Source organism: Chionomys nivalis, chromosome 2 (genome assembly GCF_950005125.1).
Source record: "Chionomys nivalis chromosome 2, mChiNiv1.1, whole genome shotgun sequence".
NCBI lineage: Eukaryota > Metazoa > Chordata > Mammalia > Rodentia > Cricetidae > Chionomys > Chionomys nivalis.
In genome coordinates, this window is record NC_080087.1 from 60,482,315 (window position 1) to 60,498,987 (window position 16,673).

The 16,673-nt window shown below is 38.6% G+C and overlaps 1 protein-coding gene across 1 annotated transcript in view; it reads right to left on the reverse strand.

The window, feature by feature from the left end:
• The window catches only part of Lin28b (lin-28 homolog B), an 86,360-nt gene extending 83,291 nt beyond the window's left edge, over positions 1-3,069 (reverse strand). The window contains exon 1 of the mRNA XM_057762981.1: positions 3,036-3,069. Coding sequence (XP_057618964.1) covers positions 3,036-3,069 — 34 coding nt within the window. The remainder of the gene's footprint in view (positions 1-3,035) is intronic.
• Between the last annotated feature and the right edge of the window lie 13,604 nt (positions 3,070-16,673).

The window sequence follows — 16,673 nt, forward strand, 5'->3', positions numbered from 1 at the left end:
CTAGCACCTTCCTGTGCTGCTCCTGCCCCCGGGGTTCCCAAGCCCAACTCCAGGGCCAGCATATCTGCCCTTTTCCTTCCTTTTTCTTCCAGCAACTTCCTCATCTTTCTGTGTCCTACCCCTCTACCCTTTATGCTTCATTCCACCACCTTCCCTCTAGAAACCTAGTCACTTCACAGAAGGCAGTTGATGTCTAAGACACTTTAAAACATCTGTCATCTTGCTCTTCAAAACAAACAAAATCCTTATCTTCACCACTAGGACAAAGCATTAACCCCAATACAGACTTTTTACTTAATTTATGAATGTATCTTTTATAATTGCACCTATGAGATGCCAGAATATTCTACATCTAAGCAAGGTCCAGACACAAGAGAAACTCGTGAAGTGACTGTCCCCGCCCCTGCCCCCACCCGCCATGCTTAAAATGAGCAAACTGGAGGCTGCAGTTGGAGCTGGCAAGCAGCAAACACGTCCGTCCACAGCGCCTTTCTCAGGAGGATTTGGAAAGCGGAGGTCGGGGGGGGGGGGGGGGGGGGACTCAAGGCCTGTAGATATGGGGACCCCATCTGTCCTTGCGTAATCTTTCCCGTGTAGTTTGGGTAAAGGCTATTGACCTGCCTTGTCTTGGAAAACCGATCCGATTGCACCCACTCCCTGAGTTTCAGCGAGGTGCTGGAAGTAACGCCAGTGGATTAAAACGGGGTCAGAGGAAGGCAGCCCCCGACAGAGTATGTCCGCAGAGGTACCCCAGTACCTGAGGGCGTTTGTTTTCGTTTCCAAAAGCAAAATTCCGATCTCGTACAATTTTTTGGTTTTGTTTTGTTTTGTTTTTTTCTAAACTGGGAGACAAAAATGCCCTGACTTCAAGCAACTTTTCTTTTTAGAGTTATTCACAATTGTCAAAAATCTCTTAAAATTTTTCTTAAATACCTTTTTAACTATATTGCTCAGAGACTATTGTAGAAACAGAAGAACTTGTTATACCATAAATCTTAAGTTTTTCGTTTAAATCACTTTTATATTTCACAAACAAGGTATTTGTAAAGGTTTTTTTGGGGGGGTGTCAGGTACTTTTGCAGTAAAACAAAATTTGAAACAATAAAATTCATAAACAGGGCATTATATTAAAGCCACCTTTTGTAAAATGTTTTGAAAAACTAGCAAAATTTCATTACAGTAAAATTTTTATCTTGCAATAAAAAAAATAAAAATGGAGGATTGCTTTTCTCACATATTGAACATAAGTTATGTTCAATATTTTCTTGAAATATGTTTGTTAAGATGGTAACTTTGTGGATAATCCTGTAGTAATAACTAAGCTTTCCATAACTATTCAGAATAGCACAAAAGAACTTTAATTTGAAAAAATGATAGGCACTATTTTCCACATATATTACTTGTATATGTATGCTTCATAATTCAAAGACCATTTTATAGTAAATAGAAATGTCTGAGTCTATAAGATGAAAAACACAGAGTACACGTATTTATTCTCCCTCCGCTAAAATTATTTACTGGTTAATTATTTAAAACCTCATCTCATAAAAACAAATAATCAGCTGAAAAGATGTGGTCTAGCTCTCTCAGGATTATTTCATATTTGCTCTGAGAGTTTACTTAGCATAACAGAAATAGGAAGTTGGAGAAAGGTGGGGAGAGAAGGATGAGAAGAGAGAGAGCAGTGGAGGAAAACCATCCAGCTAAAATCTGGGGAGCCCCACCAACCCAGCAGCAGCCTCTGGTCACTCACTTTCCCCACCAACTGCATGATGCCAGGGTGCCAGAGGTAGTCAAAGCCTTTCTGTTGAAAGTCCACCCTATGGAACAACCTCCCTTTGGTGAAAGCAGTACCTCATCTCCAACTCTCTTTTTCATCAAGAGGAAACAGACAAGAAACTTTATTGCAGTCATTTAACACATTGGTGTGAACATTTTTTCCAAACAGAAAAATGCCAGTTTACCTCCAGAAAAGCTCCACAATCGAAAGTAAGAAGAGAAAATGCTACACTAACATTTTGTATCAAATTTTAACAATGTTCTTTTTCATGAAACTCAGAGCATTATCAACATAAGTTTTATTTCACAAAAGTAGTATTTGCCAAAATGCAGCATTGCTATGGCTTTTCCATTAAACAGCTGATCATTTCTTTCTCTAGTTATACAATCCTTAATAGTAAACTTAATAATAAGGTATCATTTTATTATGAATCATTATATATTTGTGTATCACAACTCTTAAGGGGCACTAATCTGAGACTCAGTCGGAGCCAGGTGTGCAAGCACACACACATTCAATCCCAGCACAGGAACATTTCTGTGTGGTCCATGTCAGCCTTATCTACCAAGCAAGTTTCAGGCCACACAGGGCCACATAGCAAGACCCTCTCTCAAAAACAAGATAAGGAAACAAACCAACTAACCTCAGACAGGTTTTTATTCATTAGGGAAAATGCCAGAGTAACATAATATTATCAAATAAGAGTGAGTATTACAGACAAAAATCAATAATAAAAGAAAATAAAATTCCGTATCTAAGTCTGAGTTTAACTTCAACCAATTCCATTTACAATAGGAAAATAAGCAGATTTTGGTAGCTACACGTGAAGAGCAAAATAAAGAAAGTTCCCTGGATTAATGAAATGAAACTTCCACTTTACATACAATGAATTATTTGAAAACACTACCATATCTAAACTTTAACTCAAAAGAAATGTTAGCATCTATCAGGAATCACAGAAATAAATAAGCAAGGGATTTGTTTCCATACATGTTTAAGTATGTTATCTGTCTTGTTCAAGTTATGGAGAGAAAAAAAATCCCAAGGCCAAACACTATCAAACAGAAGGCAGGTGAGCAGAGCATGCCACCCACACAACTGTGCTGGGAAGAGCAGTTGTAAAGACTACTCTGGATATGATGCCAACTTTCCCAAGTGGAAAATCCTTAGGGTTGGTCATGTCCTCTCATATGCCTCTATTGCTCTCTCAAGGCATTAGATTAAGTAAAACATTTCATTAAAAAAACAGACTAACCTGGGGCTGATGAAACCTGGTTGAAAGACCTCATCTTCTTTGGAAGTACCTAAAATAAGAGAGCTCAAGTCATTACTACAGTAGCCACCTATTCTGCTTCTGTAACTTAACAACTCATTAAGAAACAAGAAATGTCCACATTTAACTCTGTGAAGTCACTTACAAACTGGTCTTTACAAAATAACCTAGATAACCACTTGCCACAAACTTATCTGTAAACCACTATCAAGGGACACTTGCTTACAAAAATAAAAACAAGAGCATTCAGATGCAATAATCACAATTTTATGAATGTAGCTTTAAATTTTTATTTGACTGTTTGGTTTTGGTTTTTCAAGACAGTGTTTCCCTGGTTATCCTGACACTCTCTTTGTACACCAGGCTGGCCTCCAACTCAGAGAGATCCACCTGCCTCTGCTCCCCAGTGCTGGGATTAATGGTTTAAGTACTCATTATTTTTCAGTTAAAAATCTACCTAACCTACAATACCATGTTTCTTGATAAACAATACCATGTTTCTTGATAAATTTCACTATCTATTCAAATATATTCTAGAAGATAAATCATAAAAGAATTAATCATGTTCTGGGAAACTAATTATAACCCTATATCATGGATCTTTTGTTACATTCAAACAATGTTTTTTCTAATTTTTTGAGACGGGGTTTCAACTATGTAGCTCCTGATAGCCTCAAACACAATCCTTTCGCCTCAGTCTCCCAAATCCTAGGATTACAGGCAAACTCTGGGATTACAGGCATGACCTACTGTGCCTAGCTTCAAATACTTTTGGGTGGGGCAGCAAGGTCTCTCTATATAGCCCTGGCTGTCCTAGAACTCACTATTTAGACTAGGCTGGGCTTACACTCAGAAATCTGTCTGCCTCTTGAGTACTGGGTGCCACCACACTCGGCTTTCAAATACATTTTAAAGATAAAATTACTTGAGTAGTAATATATTTAATTAAAAATTAACTATATTTAAAGACATAAAATACATATTAACCCAAATTTTAAAAGTAAAAACTTTTCATTTTAAAAATCTAAGTATTAGTCGGGCGGTGGTGGCGCACGCCTTTAATCCCAGCACTCGGGAGGCAGAGGCAGGCGGATCTCTGTGAGTTCGAGACCAGCCTGGTCTACAAGAGCTAGTTCCAGGACAGGCTCCAAAACCACAGAGAAACCCTGTCTCGAAAAACCAAAAAAAAAAAAAAAAAAAAAAAAAAAAAAAAAAATCTAAGTATTAAACTGGGTGTAGTGGTGCACACTTTTAATGCCAGTACTCCAGAAGGAGGAAGATCTGAGTTCGAGGCAAGCCTGGCCTATACAACAATTTCCAAGACAGCCAGAGCTACACAGAGAAACCCTGATTTGAAAAACCGATAGATAGATAGATAGATAGATAGATAGATAGATAGATAGATAGATAGATAGATAGATAGATAGAAAAAAATCTAAGTATTGATGTCTCTAGCACAGCTGTTAACAAATACTACAACACAATGAAATTTGTATTGAACACGCCACACATGTAATAGCCCTGGGAGGAGAAAATCCTGTTGACCACTGAGTTATCTTTCAGTTATTAGAATTTGAACAACAGATAGGTTGAAACATGCAGCTAGTTACCTAATACATTCAATGTTCGTCTTTCCTTACCTAAGTTTTAGACTCTGAATCTGCTATATATTCACACACACACACACACACACACACACACACACACACACACACACTATTAGGTGCAAATACTTTAGTTGCAATCAAACATCTTCTCAAAGGAAATGGAGGCCTTCCCAGGTATGGAGTTCCACTGTGTTGACTTGAGTTTTGTTTCGTTTTTACAAAAGGACAAACCAACTAATTAACATTTGAAAACAATAAAAGAACATAAACAAAAGGCACATGAACTTCTGTGCACTAACTCCTTCAGCTATCCTGTGTTTAAAACAAAAATAAACAAGACAATGACAGGCTATAACTTTAGCAAATTTCAGTAAATATTATTCAAATGAGTTCTCTTTTACATTGGGTGTATCTCAAGTCTTTTTTTCTCAATTGATTTATGTGTGTCTATTATAATTAGTATCTGAGTAAAGCCTGGGCTTATACTTTTAACAGTCCACAGCCTACACTCAGTCCCCTGTTTATACTCACAAAAAAGTTCAAATCAACGTAATTAAAAGATGTAAAAATAAAATAAGTGAGGCTAGTTTTTGAAACTTTCAAATAATTTGGAAAAATTATAAATGTCAGATTTAATAAAGCAAAATTATTGTCATAGAACTGACAAGATACTGTTATTTAATTCAGGAGTTGTAAGAACAGCCAGGCACTCAGGAAGCTAACCAGGTAGGACCTTGATTTTGAGGAGAGCCTTGAATAAGACCCTATTTATTTTTCTTCTTATGTATGTGTCTGCATGTAGGTATGCACAACTGCAAGTAGAATCCCAAAGTGGCAGAAGAGGGGTCAGATTGCTGGAGCTACAGTTACAAGCAGTTATGAACTGCCAGACATGAATGAGAAAGCTATGGGACGGGAGAGAGAGAGAGAAAAAGGGAGAGAGGGAAGGAGGGAGGGAGGGAGGGGGGGAGGGGGGGAGGGAGGGAGGGAGGGAGGGAGGGAGGGAGGGAGGGAGGGAGGGAGGGAGGGAGGGAGGAGGAGGGAGAGAGAGAGTGTACCAGGTCAGGCATGGTGCCCTATGCCTTAATCACAGCATTTAGAAGGCAGAGGCAAGCAGATCTCTGTAAATTCAAGGCCAGCCAGGTCTACACAGCTCCAGGCAAATCAAGGCTACACAGTGAGACACAGTACCAAAATTCCTTTTTTTTCCCCCTGATTTTCAAGATTGGGTTTCTCTGTGTAGCTCTGGCTATCCTGGAACTTGCTCTGTAGAGCAGCCTTGTCTTAAAGAGAGATCTGCCTGCCGCTGCCTTGCAAGTGCTGCAATTAAAGGCGTGTGCCACCTGCCTGACTCACAAATGCATAATTATAAATGGAGGATTCAAAGTGCAAAGTATCCAAGGAAAGAAAGCCAAGTAACTTGAATAGTAGTCAGATATTTCAATTATTAATTGAATTTCATAATTTTCAATTATACAAACTCATAAGATATTTTGGATATTAACATGCTTTTCAACAGAAAATAAAATAAAATTACTACACAAAATTCATATATTTGACTAATGCTGGGTCTTCTTTGCTCGCTGTACTAGGACCAGGACCTTGAATAAGGCACTGACTGCATCAACAGAGGTTTACAGGTCTTCAACTTTTCTTTCCATTTTCCTTTCTTTCCTTTTTTTTTTTTTTTTTTTTTTTTGGTTTTTCGAGACAGGATTTCTCTGTGGTTTTGGAGCCTGTCCTGGAACTAGCTCTTGTAGACCAGGCTGGTCTCGAACTCACGGAGATCCGCCTGCCTCTGCCTCCCGAGTGCTGGGATTAAAGGCGTGCGCCACCACTGCCCGGCTTTCCTTTGGTTTTTGAAGATAGAATATCACTCTGTATTCAGGCTAACCCCAAACTTGCTATATAGCCTCTTGACTCAGTCTGCTGGGATTACAAATGTCATACCATTTTTCCAAATTAAAAGTTAGTAGATAGAATTAAGTTTAAAAATGGATTATAATCAATCCATACACTATTTACTGAATGACTACAGTTGAAATGAGATAGGTAAATGTTACATGCAATTATATAAATTCATTTTCAGCTGGGAGGTGGTGACACATGCCTTTAATCCTAGCACTTGGGAGGCAGAGACAGACGGATCCCTTAGTTCATGGCTACCCTGGTAAACAGAGCAAGTTCTAAGAAAACCAGGGCAACACAGAGAAACCCTGTCTTTAAAAATCAAAAAAAATAAATAAAATTCATTTTCAAAAAATAATTATTTAAGTGCATACATATAGTACTACAAAGAACAGCTATTTTATATGTGGGCATTTTTATTTAATATTGTGATTTCTCTAAAATACTTCACATAACACCCATTAACTTTTAAATTAAAATTAAGATTTTGGAATATCTGTCATTTCACTAGACTAATCCCTGTTCATCATTTAGATCCCCCTTGCAGCTCTTCTTTATACTTTTTACCGAGTACAATGCTTTTACCAGGTAATAATGGTTTGTAATTTCCTGTAATAGCATTCTGAAAAGATGTTCTTTCTCCCAACTTCATTGGGCTCTGTGGCAGCAGAGACTGTAGTATACTTAGCTCACTGTGATTATCCTGTATTTTTCTTCCTTCTTTCCTTCCTTCCTTCCTTCCTTCCTTCCTTCCTTCCTTCCTTCCTTCCTTCCTTCCTTCCTTCCTTCCTTCCTTCCTTCCTTTTTCTTTCCCTTCAAGACAGGGTTTCTCTGTATAGCTCTGTCTTGGCTGGCTGGACTGGAACTCACTCTTTAGACCAGGCTAACTTCAAACTCACAGAGATCCGCCTGCCTTGCCTTTCAAATGATAGGATTAAAGGCATGTCCCACCACTACCCAGCTTTGAAAACTATTTTAAACAACAATTTTTGTGATCAGCTGGTGGTGATGCACACCTTTAATTCCAGCACTTGGATGGCAGAGGCTGGTGTATTTCAGTGAGTTCGAGGCCAGCCTGGTCTACAGAGCTAGCTCCAGGACAGCCACAGCTATATAAAGAAACTCTGTCTTGAAAAACTAAAAAAAGAAAAAATTCCCTAGGTTTTTTTATGAAAGGGAAAAAATCTTTTCAAAACAAAGTGAGCTGATTACTGAGTACTGAACCTATAAAGTACATATATAATTTCAGTTTTAGTTTGTTTTAAATATATAGGGCCTGAGAATGTAGCTTAGATGGTAGACTTTGTCTAGCATGCATGAGCGCCTGGGTTCAATCTGCAGCATGATATACACACAGATATAGAGAAACATACAGACATATACATGCATACAAACACACATCACTTCTGCTTTAGAACTACCTGATTTATAATCACTATGTATTACAAATACTCCTAAACTTTATGGCTTTCGTTAAAATATTGAATAATATCTGTTATATGTTGTAAAAGTCCACTATGGCAATTAACTGCACAGGAAAATGATTCTTACTTTGAATTAAGTCATTCATTGAAACACTGACAAACTGTTAAGTCAACAAAACAGAGTAGTTCCAGGACAGGCTCCAAAGCTACAGAGAAACCCTGTCTCGAAAAACCAAAAAAAAAAAAAAAAAACAGAGTAATAAATTAAAAAAATATTAGTATATATTATTCCAAATTTTGTTTCTTGTTAACTTTTATTTCTAATATTTATAAAAGAGAAACTAGCTTTATGTCAGCAAAAAGTAATTTAGCAATCAAGAATAATATTCACAATTGGAAGATTATTCCACAAGTCCCCATCCTTTTGAGATATTAGATATTTTTTATTATTGGCACTGACTAAACTGATATAAAGATATTGACTTTGTAAATATTCAACCTACAGCTTACAGTAAAAATTAGTCTATTTACAATATGTCTTAAATATTATTATACAAATACATTTCTGGAAAGCAAAATAGACAACAATGAATTCTTTTTTTCTTTTCTTATTTTTGTTTTTGTTTGTTTGTTTGTTTGTTTTTCAAGACAGAGGTTCTCTATGTAGCCCTAGCTGTCATGGAATTCATTCTGTAGACCAGGCTGGGATCCAACTCACAGAAAACCACCTGCCTCTGCCTTCTGAGTACTGGGATTAAAGGCATGTGCTACTACCACCCAGCTAATGATTTTTCTTAAAATAGCTCAGAAAAAGTTTTTAAAGGAAACTAGTTAAAAATCATATAGCAAACTACCAGGGAAAATCTAAAGCACAATACTTACACTGACAATAACTTAAAATATAACATATACATATAAACAAAATATTAGATGTAGAATTTTAAAACTGAATTTTATCAAAATGTACTTCTATCAAAAGTTCTTAAACTATGCTCTAAAATTGTTTGATAGTTAAAATCAAACTGTAATCATTTGTTACAAATTTAATTAACAGACTAAATTCAAATCCTATCTAAAATCTGAATAAATGACCTTGTAACTCAACTAAACATCCTCTGTAACTTTAGCGATAACTGGATACATTATTTACATTGCATATCAATCATACAAACGTAAAGATTCTAACGTTGTTGAAATGAAACACAAATACATGCAGTTTTACAGTTTAAAAAAATCTCAGGTTACTGGAATTTTAAGAGAAGAAAATGTCATGAAACATTTAAAAATTAAGATGAGAACGGAAGATTTCATGTTACTGTTGAAAAAACTCAAAGTCAAAAATAATTTTCTTTTCCTATTCTTTTTTTTTTTTTGGCTTTTCAAGTCAGGCTTTCTTTGTGTAGTTTTGGAGCCTGTCCTGGAACTCGCTCTGTAGACCTGGCTGACCTTAAGCTCACTGAGACCCTGCCTCTACCTCCCAAGGCAAGTACTACCACTGCCCGACTAAAAATTATTTTTTATATGTACAGTATAAAAGTTAATTTATAATATATTATAATATGAGGGTAATATTTATAATACTGATGAATCAGAAAAATGAATTTAACTCTTCAGTCAATTTTCAATCTGAAATTTTACTGGCTTCATGTCTACCAACTCTTCATATGCTGTAAATAAATAATTCATTCTAGAAAATAAAAACTTCAGTCAGTCAACCAGCATACTGTCAAGACTGTGTGAGCCGGGCGGTGGTGGCACACGCCTTTAATCCCAGCACTTGGGAGGCAGAGGCAGGCGGATCTCTGTGAGTTCGAGACCAGCCTGGTCTACAAGAGCTAGTTCCAGGACAGGCTCCAAAAACCACAGAGAAACTCTGTCTTGAAAAACCAAAAAAAAAAAAAAAAAGACTGTGTGAAGGGAAGGACCATCAAACAAAAGTTTATTGCTAAACACAACTCCTTAAATTTAAACAATAGAAATGAGATATAACATAATTGTTTTTCTAATGCAAATGTCTGTGCTTTCTAACAGATAAAAATAATAGTTTTATGTAACTAAACAGTCACATTTAAGAGTAGAAAAATGGCAAAATTTGTTTTAGAGCAAAGAGAAAAATCAAACAGTGGCAAACTTTCTCTCTTTATCAAGCTAATCACCAGATATTTGAAGGCCCCAGAATAACTTTAAAATAGCTTTGTATGGAGTAAACGAAGTGATTCCAAGTAAAACTGAATGGCTCTACTTAATTAAAATGTTAACAGCATTTTATCTGGCATACTTTCAGTTTGACTATACACTGATAATGTTGAAATTTTTATATTAACAGAGACAGAATTAAATAAATACCAGAACTTTTCCAAATAGTTGGAATGGACATTTTTAAAAATATTCTAATTAAATAAAAACAATGCTTGTGATTACATCACTGACAATGACCTAATGTAATGATGTCATGTTATAAAAAAATGAGTAGCATTTTAACTAAGAGAAAACAAGACTTTTTTCATGTATAGATTTCTAAAATTTTAAACCTACCAAAAAAGTTTTAACCCTCACATGTAGTCTAGAATATCGTAATGAAATGTTTTGAAAGAATTTAAGTCACTGATGCATAAAGGATTATCTGAAAAACAAAAGGTAGCAACTGAGCTCTGGCATTCACAAACATGAACAAACAAACAAACAAACAACAATAAAAATCAGCATAAACATTCATTTGAAATATCTAAACAATTTGAACCACATTCTTCCATCATTGAAACTACTCATTCAACACTGGGGTCATATATGTGTGTGTGTGAGAGACACACACATATATATAAATTTAAGATTTTTTTTCAAACATGGACGAAACAAAAACTAGAAAAAACTGAATGCTTAAAAAGAGCTACATGTCCCTTGTCCTGGTTTGTCACCTTTGGCCCCTGATTTGATGATCCTGCATATCAATCCATTCTATTTTTAGAAAATAATGTCAACATTCTATGCTTAAAAGAGAACTTTTCTTGCAGAAACAGTCACTGTGCTCATAAGGACACGGCTCTGCAGACAGTTTCTACACTGCACGCCAGTCCATTCTGAGGGCTTCACATCAGTGCTCCTGTCACAATGTAGAGGACAATGCATCATGAGTCATTGGGAGCACTGAGACCCTGGTGTTTGTCTTGCCTCAAACAACAGAAAATTAATTTCTCCAAAGTGCTAATTTAAGAAAGACTATTTCAAAATTTCTATTCTTTTGGAAACTGCCCATTTCATTATTTCTAAGTAGAATTTATTTCACATATAGTTTACAATTTGGTAACTACACATTTTGATACTAATTTTGATGGTGTTAAAATATAAACCTCAATCACAACTTGCAAATAAAATATATAATCTTTCATTGCCATCAACTAAAATCACAATTTTTTAAGTTAATTCAATGGCTGAATTAACTTAGTTTTAAAATTCAATCACAGGAAGCAGCAGTTTTCAAAGAATTAAAAAAAAAACCTCTAGCATTGATCCTATTGATTTTACACATATTATTCAAAATCAATGCTGAACAGTAAATTAATATACTTTGGAGATAACAATTCTCTATCACATCTTCTGGATGATTACAATACAACCTGGTGAAAAATTAACTAAATTAAATTACATTTAAAAGACATATATTCTCATTTCTACTTAAACCCCCATACAGTTTCTGTGTACAATTTTCAGTTAGACTGAACAGGGACCAACATAGCTGTCTTGATTCAGCACTGTGGTCAGCGACTTCACAGGCATCCTGCCAAAGAAACTCAGCATAATACCACCTAGTATATACACGATAAATTCTTAAACCAACGTAATCCTAATCCTATAAAACATATTTCCAGATATTTATGAACAAATCAGTTTTAAGTAGCTGTATAGAAGTAATTTTCATCGTTCTGCTTGACACGCTATAAATTCCTGCTTACCTTGTAAATTCATCAAAAACTGTGGTTGTTTATAAAGAAAATATATTACCTTTGAAGGGCAAGAAAAGCAAGAGGGGTCCTAAAGCATTTAAATACAACATCTGTAACCATTTGGCAATTTTAAAATAAAAAAAAATTTTAAATAGACGAAATAACCCTTTACTAGTGAAATATTTTGATGTTCCTTTCATGATCAGTAGCTTTAATTACTTCTAAGTTGACCATCTCCATATTCCTGTTTTTCTTTTATCTTAACTATGAATTAAGATGTTTATAAGCCATCCTCTGATCAGAGCTTGGGTAAATGTGGTATCACCTCAATTATTCTAAAGACGCTAGTCCCTGTACATAAATAATGCCATGTATATATCTTTTATTTGGGAGCTTATTTTCTTCTCTATGAACTGTAAAGTATTATAGAAATGTGTTACAATAAGATCAGATACCAATAATTATTAAGTTTCAAACAGGAAACCTCTTCTTTCAATATGGTCAACACAAAAATAAAATTTTTTACCCACTGTATTTACTCAAAGTTTGGTGAGTTTGGGAACTTACATGTGCAACACTCTTTAAAATAAGTTGTTCAGAAAACTAAGCATAAGCATTTTAAATCTCAGTCTACTTCACTTACAAAGACTCCCAACCCAGTATATTTTTTAATTTGAACTCATGTTTAATTTCATAACAAATTTTTCATTCCTTCTCAAAAGAGATTGGCAACAGAATGTATATGAAAATATACTCCTCTATTATTTGAAAAGGCTAAGTGGCAATATAATCATCAGATCATGTTGTTTCAAATCTATTACAAAGCATCTACAAACGGATCATTCATATCAGCAATCTGCACTAAATATATTTAGTTCCTTAAACGCTTAAGCTATTTTATTATCAAAAAAAATCAGCTGATCCTACTTGCAAGTTTGGAAGGTCTAAAACTCTTTACTCATGGGAATCTTCTCCCTTCCTCTTGTACTAGAAAAAAGCCCACAGCAGTTTAATTCCTAAAGGTTTTAAAAAACCAGGCACATTAGACTTCAGTAGCTCAAACACATAAGGGTAAGTCAATATTATATTTAATAAAAAAATAAATATTTCTTTGAGAACTGTCCTCAAGATGAACAAGGATCATATTACTAACTTAAATGGAGAACTGAATACATCATATTCTTTTATTAACCTACAGACTAATTCAGATCCTCTATCGAATCTACTCAAACAGTAGAGAGATATCATCCTACAAATTTACATTCATTGAAATTACAAAATGTGACATACATTTCCAAGAACTCAATTTTAATTGTTAAAGCCTTCTTTGGAAGATTTGTTAAAATCATGATATTTTATAATTTACTAGTAGGCTTTTAAATTTTGTTTTAAACGACTGTTTTTCATTACTGTTCAACTAAATGTTAATCTGCACACACGAAAATAAAAGATAATAACTTCCTGATCAGTGAAAAAAATCACTTTTAGTTTTCCAGCAGTACTGTAAAATGTTTTGACACACTGTAATACTAGCTGTCATGTTATTTTCACTCCCACACTATTTTTGACCAAGAAATAAAACCTACGATAAAAGATAAACACAGTGTATTCCTCTCTTGCGTTTACAATTCGATTAATAAAAAATCTTTACGGAAGAAATTATGTCTGTGAACAGCAATATTACACGACAATCTTAAAACCTACATACGAAAAATCATAGTAAGGAACTCAAAAAACCTAAGATTTCACCCTGTTACATGAAACAATCCAAAATGGCGGACTTACTATTACTTACATTTGAGATATTTGCGCAATAAGGGAACTAAATACATATTGCAAGATGTTACTCGGAAACTCAATATTTATCAACGTTCAATTTTTAAAAAGTTTGCGGACTACAAATCCTCAAAGAGCCCGCATCCACTTCCCGCAGTCGGTAAACGCTGTTGCATTTCTTCCCGGGTTTTAGCCTTTACCAAACACCACCGACATCTGTTTTTCTCGGTGCTCTTCAAATCCTCAATTCTAATTGATGAAAGGCCGCCCGCCACCCGGACCGAGCGAGCGGGCAGGCTCCCCGACGCCACGGGCACAAAGCGGCCGGCTGTGCGGGCGAGCGCGAGGGGCGGGTGCGGTCGCCCCCTGGCGGGCGGCCCGCATCCCCGGAGCCCGCACCGCGGCGCGAGCGAGCGAGCGAGCGAGCGAGACCCCCGCCGGCCGCCCGCTTCGCGCCGCCCGCTCCGAGCCCGGCCGAGCCGCGGACGGCGAGCCCGGGCGGCAGCGCTGGCTGCACCGCGCCCACCCGAGCGCCGCGCGGGGCCTCGGAGGTGTGAACCCGGAAGTACATGGGCCGGCCGGCCGCGGCGCGGGCGAGAGAGCGAGCGGGCGGGCGGCGGGCTGCGGCGCTCCCCCCCGCACCGCCACTCGTCGCGGGACCTGTCACAGCCGCCGCGCCGGGCCCGGCGGCGCCGCCCTCCCCTCGCTCGCGCCGCCGCGCCGGGCTCCGCTCGACGTTGCTCACGTGCTGGACCCTTACCCGCGCGCACCCCCCATCCCCCGCGCCGCTCACCTCCGCGGCCTCATGGTCGCGCCGCCCGGGGGCCTGTCACTTCCTGAAGGAACCCGGCCGCAGGACACGCAGGAGTCCCGGGGCTGGGGGGTCCGGGCGGCGTGGGCCCGAGCGGCTCGGCCCGAGCCCTGCGTCCGGCGGCGGCTCGCACACACCTGCCTGCCGCCGCTCCCCACCGCGTCATTGGCTGCCCGCGTCCAGCGCGCCAGATTGAACCTTCCATTCATTCCTGGGCCGGGCGTGCGCGCGCCGCCGCCACGGGACTCGGCCCGGCGCGTGCCCTGCCGCGGTCACGCGCCTCCCCCCCAAGCGCCGCCGCCCTCCCAAGCGCGTCCCCGGGGCCTTTGAGCGCGCACGGGCCGCGCGGCCCCGCTGCCCTCCCGGAGGCTGCGAGCGAGGCCCGCGGCCTTTCCTCCTCGCGTCTGTCGCGCGCCCCGTGGGTAGCACTGAGCACGAGCGATGGCGACAGCCCGCGCTGGCTTCCTCAGCCCCGCGCTCGGTGCGGTGAACTACGGGGTGGGTTAGCCATCCGCGAGCGGCTGGGGCGGCGGCGAGGGATGCTTGGAACTCACCGCATTCAGAAAGTGCGTGTGACTCCCCCGAGCCGCGGGACCTGGAGTCCGCTGTGCCTAATAAGACGTGTGCTTGACCCCAAATTCAGTAGACTTACGGATGATCACATAAAAAGCCGTAAGGTCCGTGGCCAGATATGTAGCTGTGCGTGTGGTCCCGGTGTAGCTTCCCACGTTAGTCCTGATAATTTCGTAGTTCATTCCATTCTCGCAGGGATGGTCAGCCGGCTGCAAAGCTCTTGTGAATTGACTGTTGGTGGAAATTGATAAAAAGCGATTCAGTGTTTCAACAAATAAAACCAGGTTTGTTCAGAACTAAAAGTACAGGGTATGTAAGCAAACTGAAATTGTAAAAGTTTGAAAATGACCACTGGAAGACAACCAGATGCGTACTTGAAGGGCAAATCACCAAACCACTGCCTACATTCTCCGAACTTCTGGATTGGGATTCAGAACTCAGTTCAACTGTCCGCAGTGCAGCTTTCTAGGAAAGGGCATTTCTGGCTTAAAGGGTGAGAGAAATCAAAAAGCTGACCAGAATCAAAATTCCATTGTGACTCCCCTAGGAATTAAACAACTGGCTCCTTTGAACTCACATCCAAGATGGCTGCCCGCTTCTCCATTGGGTCAGTTTGGTTAAAGATGCTTTTACATTGGCAAATACATACAGTATTTCTTACATAATTTACTGAGCAGTACAGAGGGTTCTTTTTCCTTAAACATGTGTGTGCATGTGTGCACGTGTTCCAACGTGTGGAAATCAGAGGAAACTAAGCAGACAGTTCTTCTTATACCACATGAGTGCCAGGAATCCAACTCAGGTGGTGAGAGTTGACCCCCGAAGCTCCATCATCCTCAGAGCCATCTCACTTGCCTGGAGGATTCTTTTAGATACTTAAAATCATTGTATCAATTAAAGATGGTCTGTAGCAGACCAACCATCTTTACCATGATTTACTTGCATTAGGATTTTAAATATAACTTAGAGGAAAGGGTGCAGACATTAATTTCTAAAAATGAAAAAAGTTATTAATAGTGTATTACCATTTGAAATGTGACATGCTAACTTAGCATTATAGTAATTTTATTTATGTGTGGTGTCTACAAATGATATTCATACACAAGGAACTTCATTTCTAACCTCAGTAAGACATCTACGAAGTAGGAAACAGAGTGTGTTGGTGTGTTACATCTCTCCTGCCCTTAACCCTCTATGACTGGCAAATAGAGAAATAAGTCCCAGACACCATGCCATATTACTGATAAATTACAAGTGTTGCTTTAATGTTGAAAAGCTAGACTTTTTACATATTTTTCTACTCTAAGCAATTTTAAAAGGAAGGTTTATAAAGAATATTTTGTTGGTTAAGATTGTCATACAAAGTGCTACAAACAAGGTTGCTGAAACAACAGAAATCTATTGTCCCACAATCATGGAAGCTAGTTGTCTGGAATAAAGATGCACCCAATCAGCTCCATAGCAGGGCTGTAGCAAGACTCCATTCCCAGCTGATCCTGGCTTTTGCTTGGCTTGCAAATAGCTTTTTCCTTTGTCACCACATTGTCTCTCTGTACTTGTCTGTCTCTGTTATGCCAGCA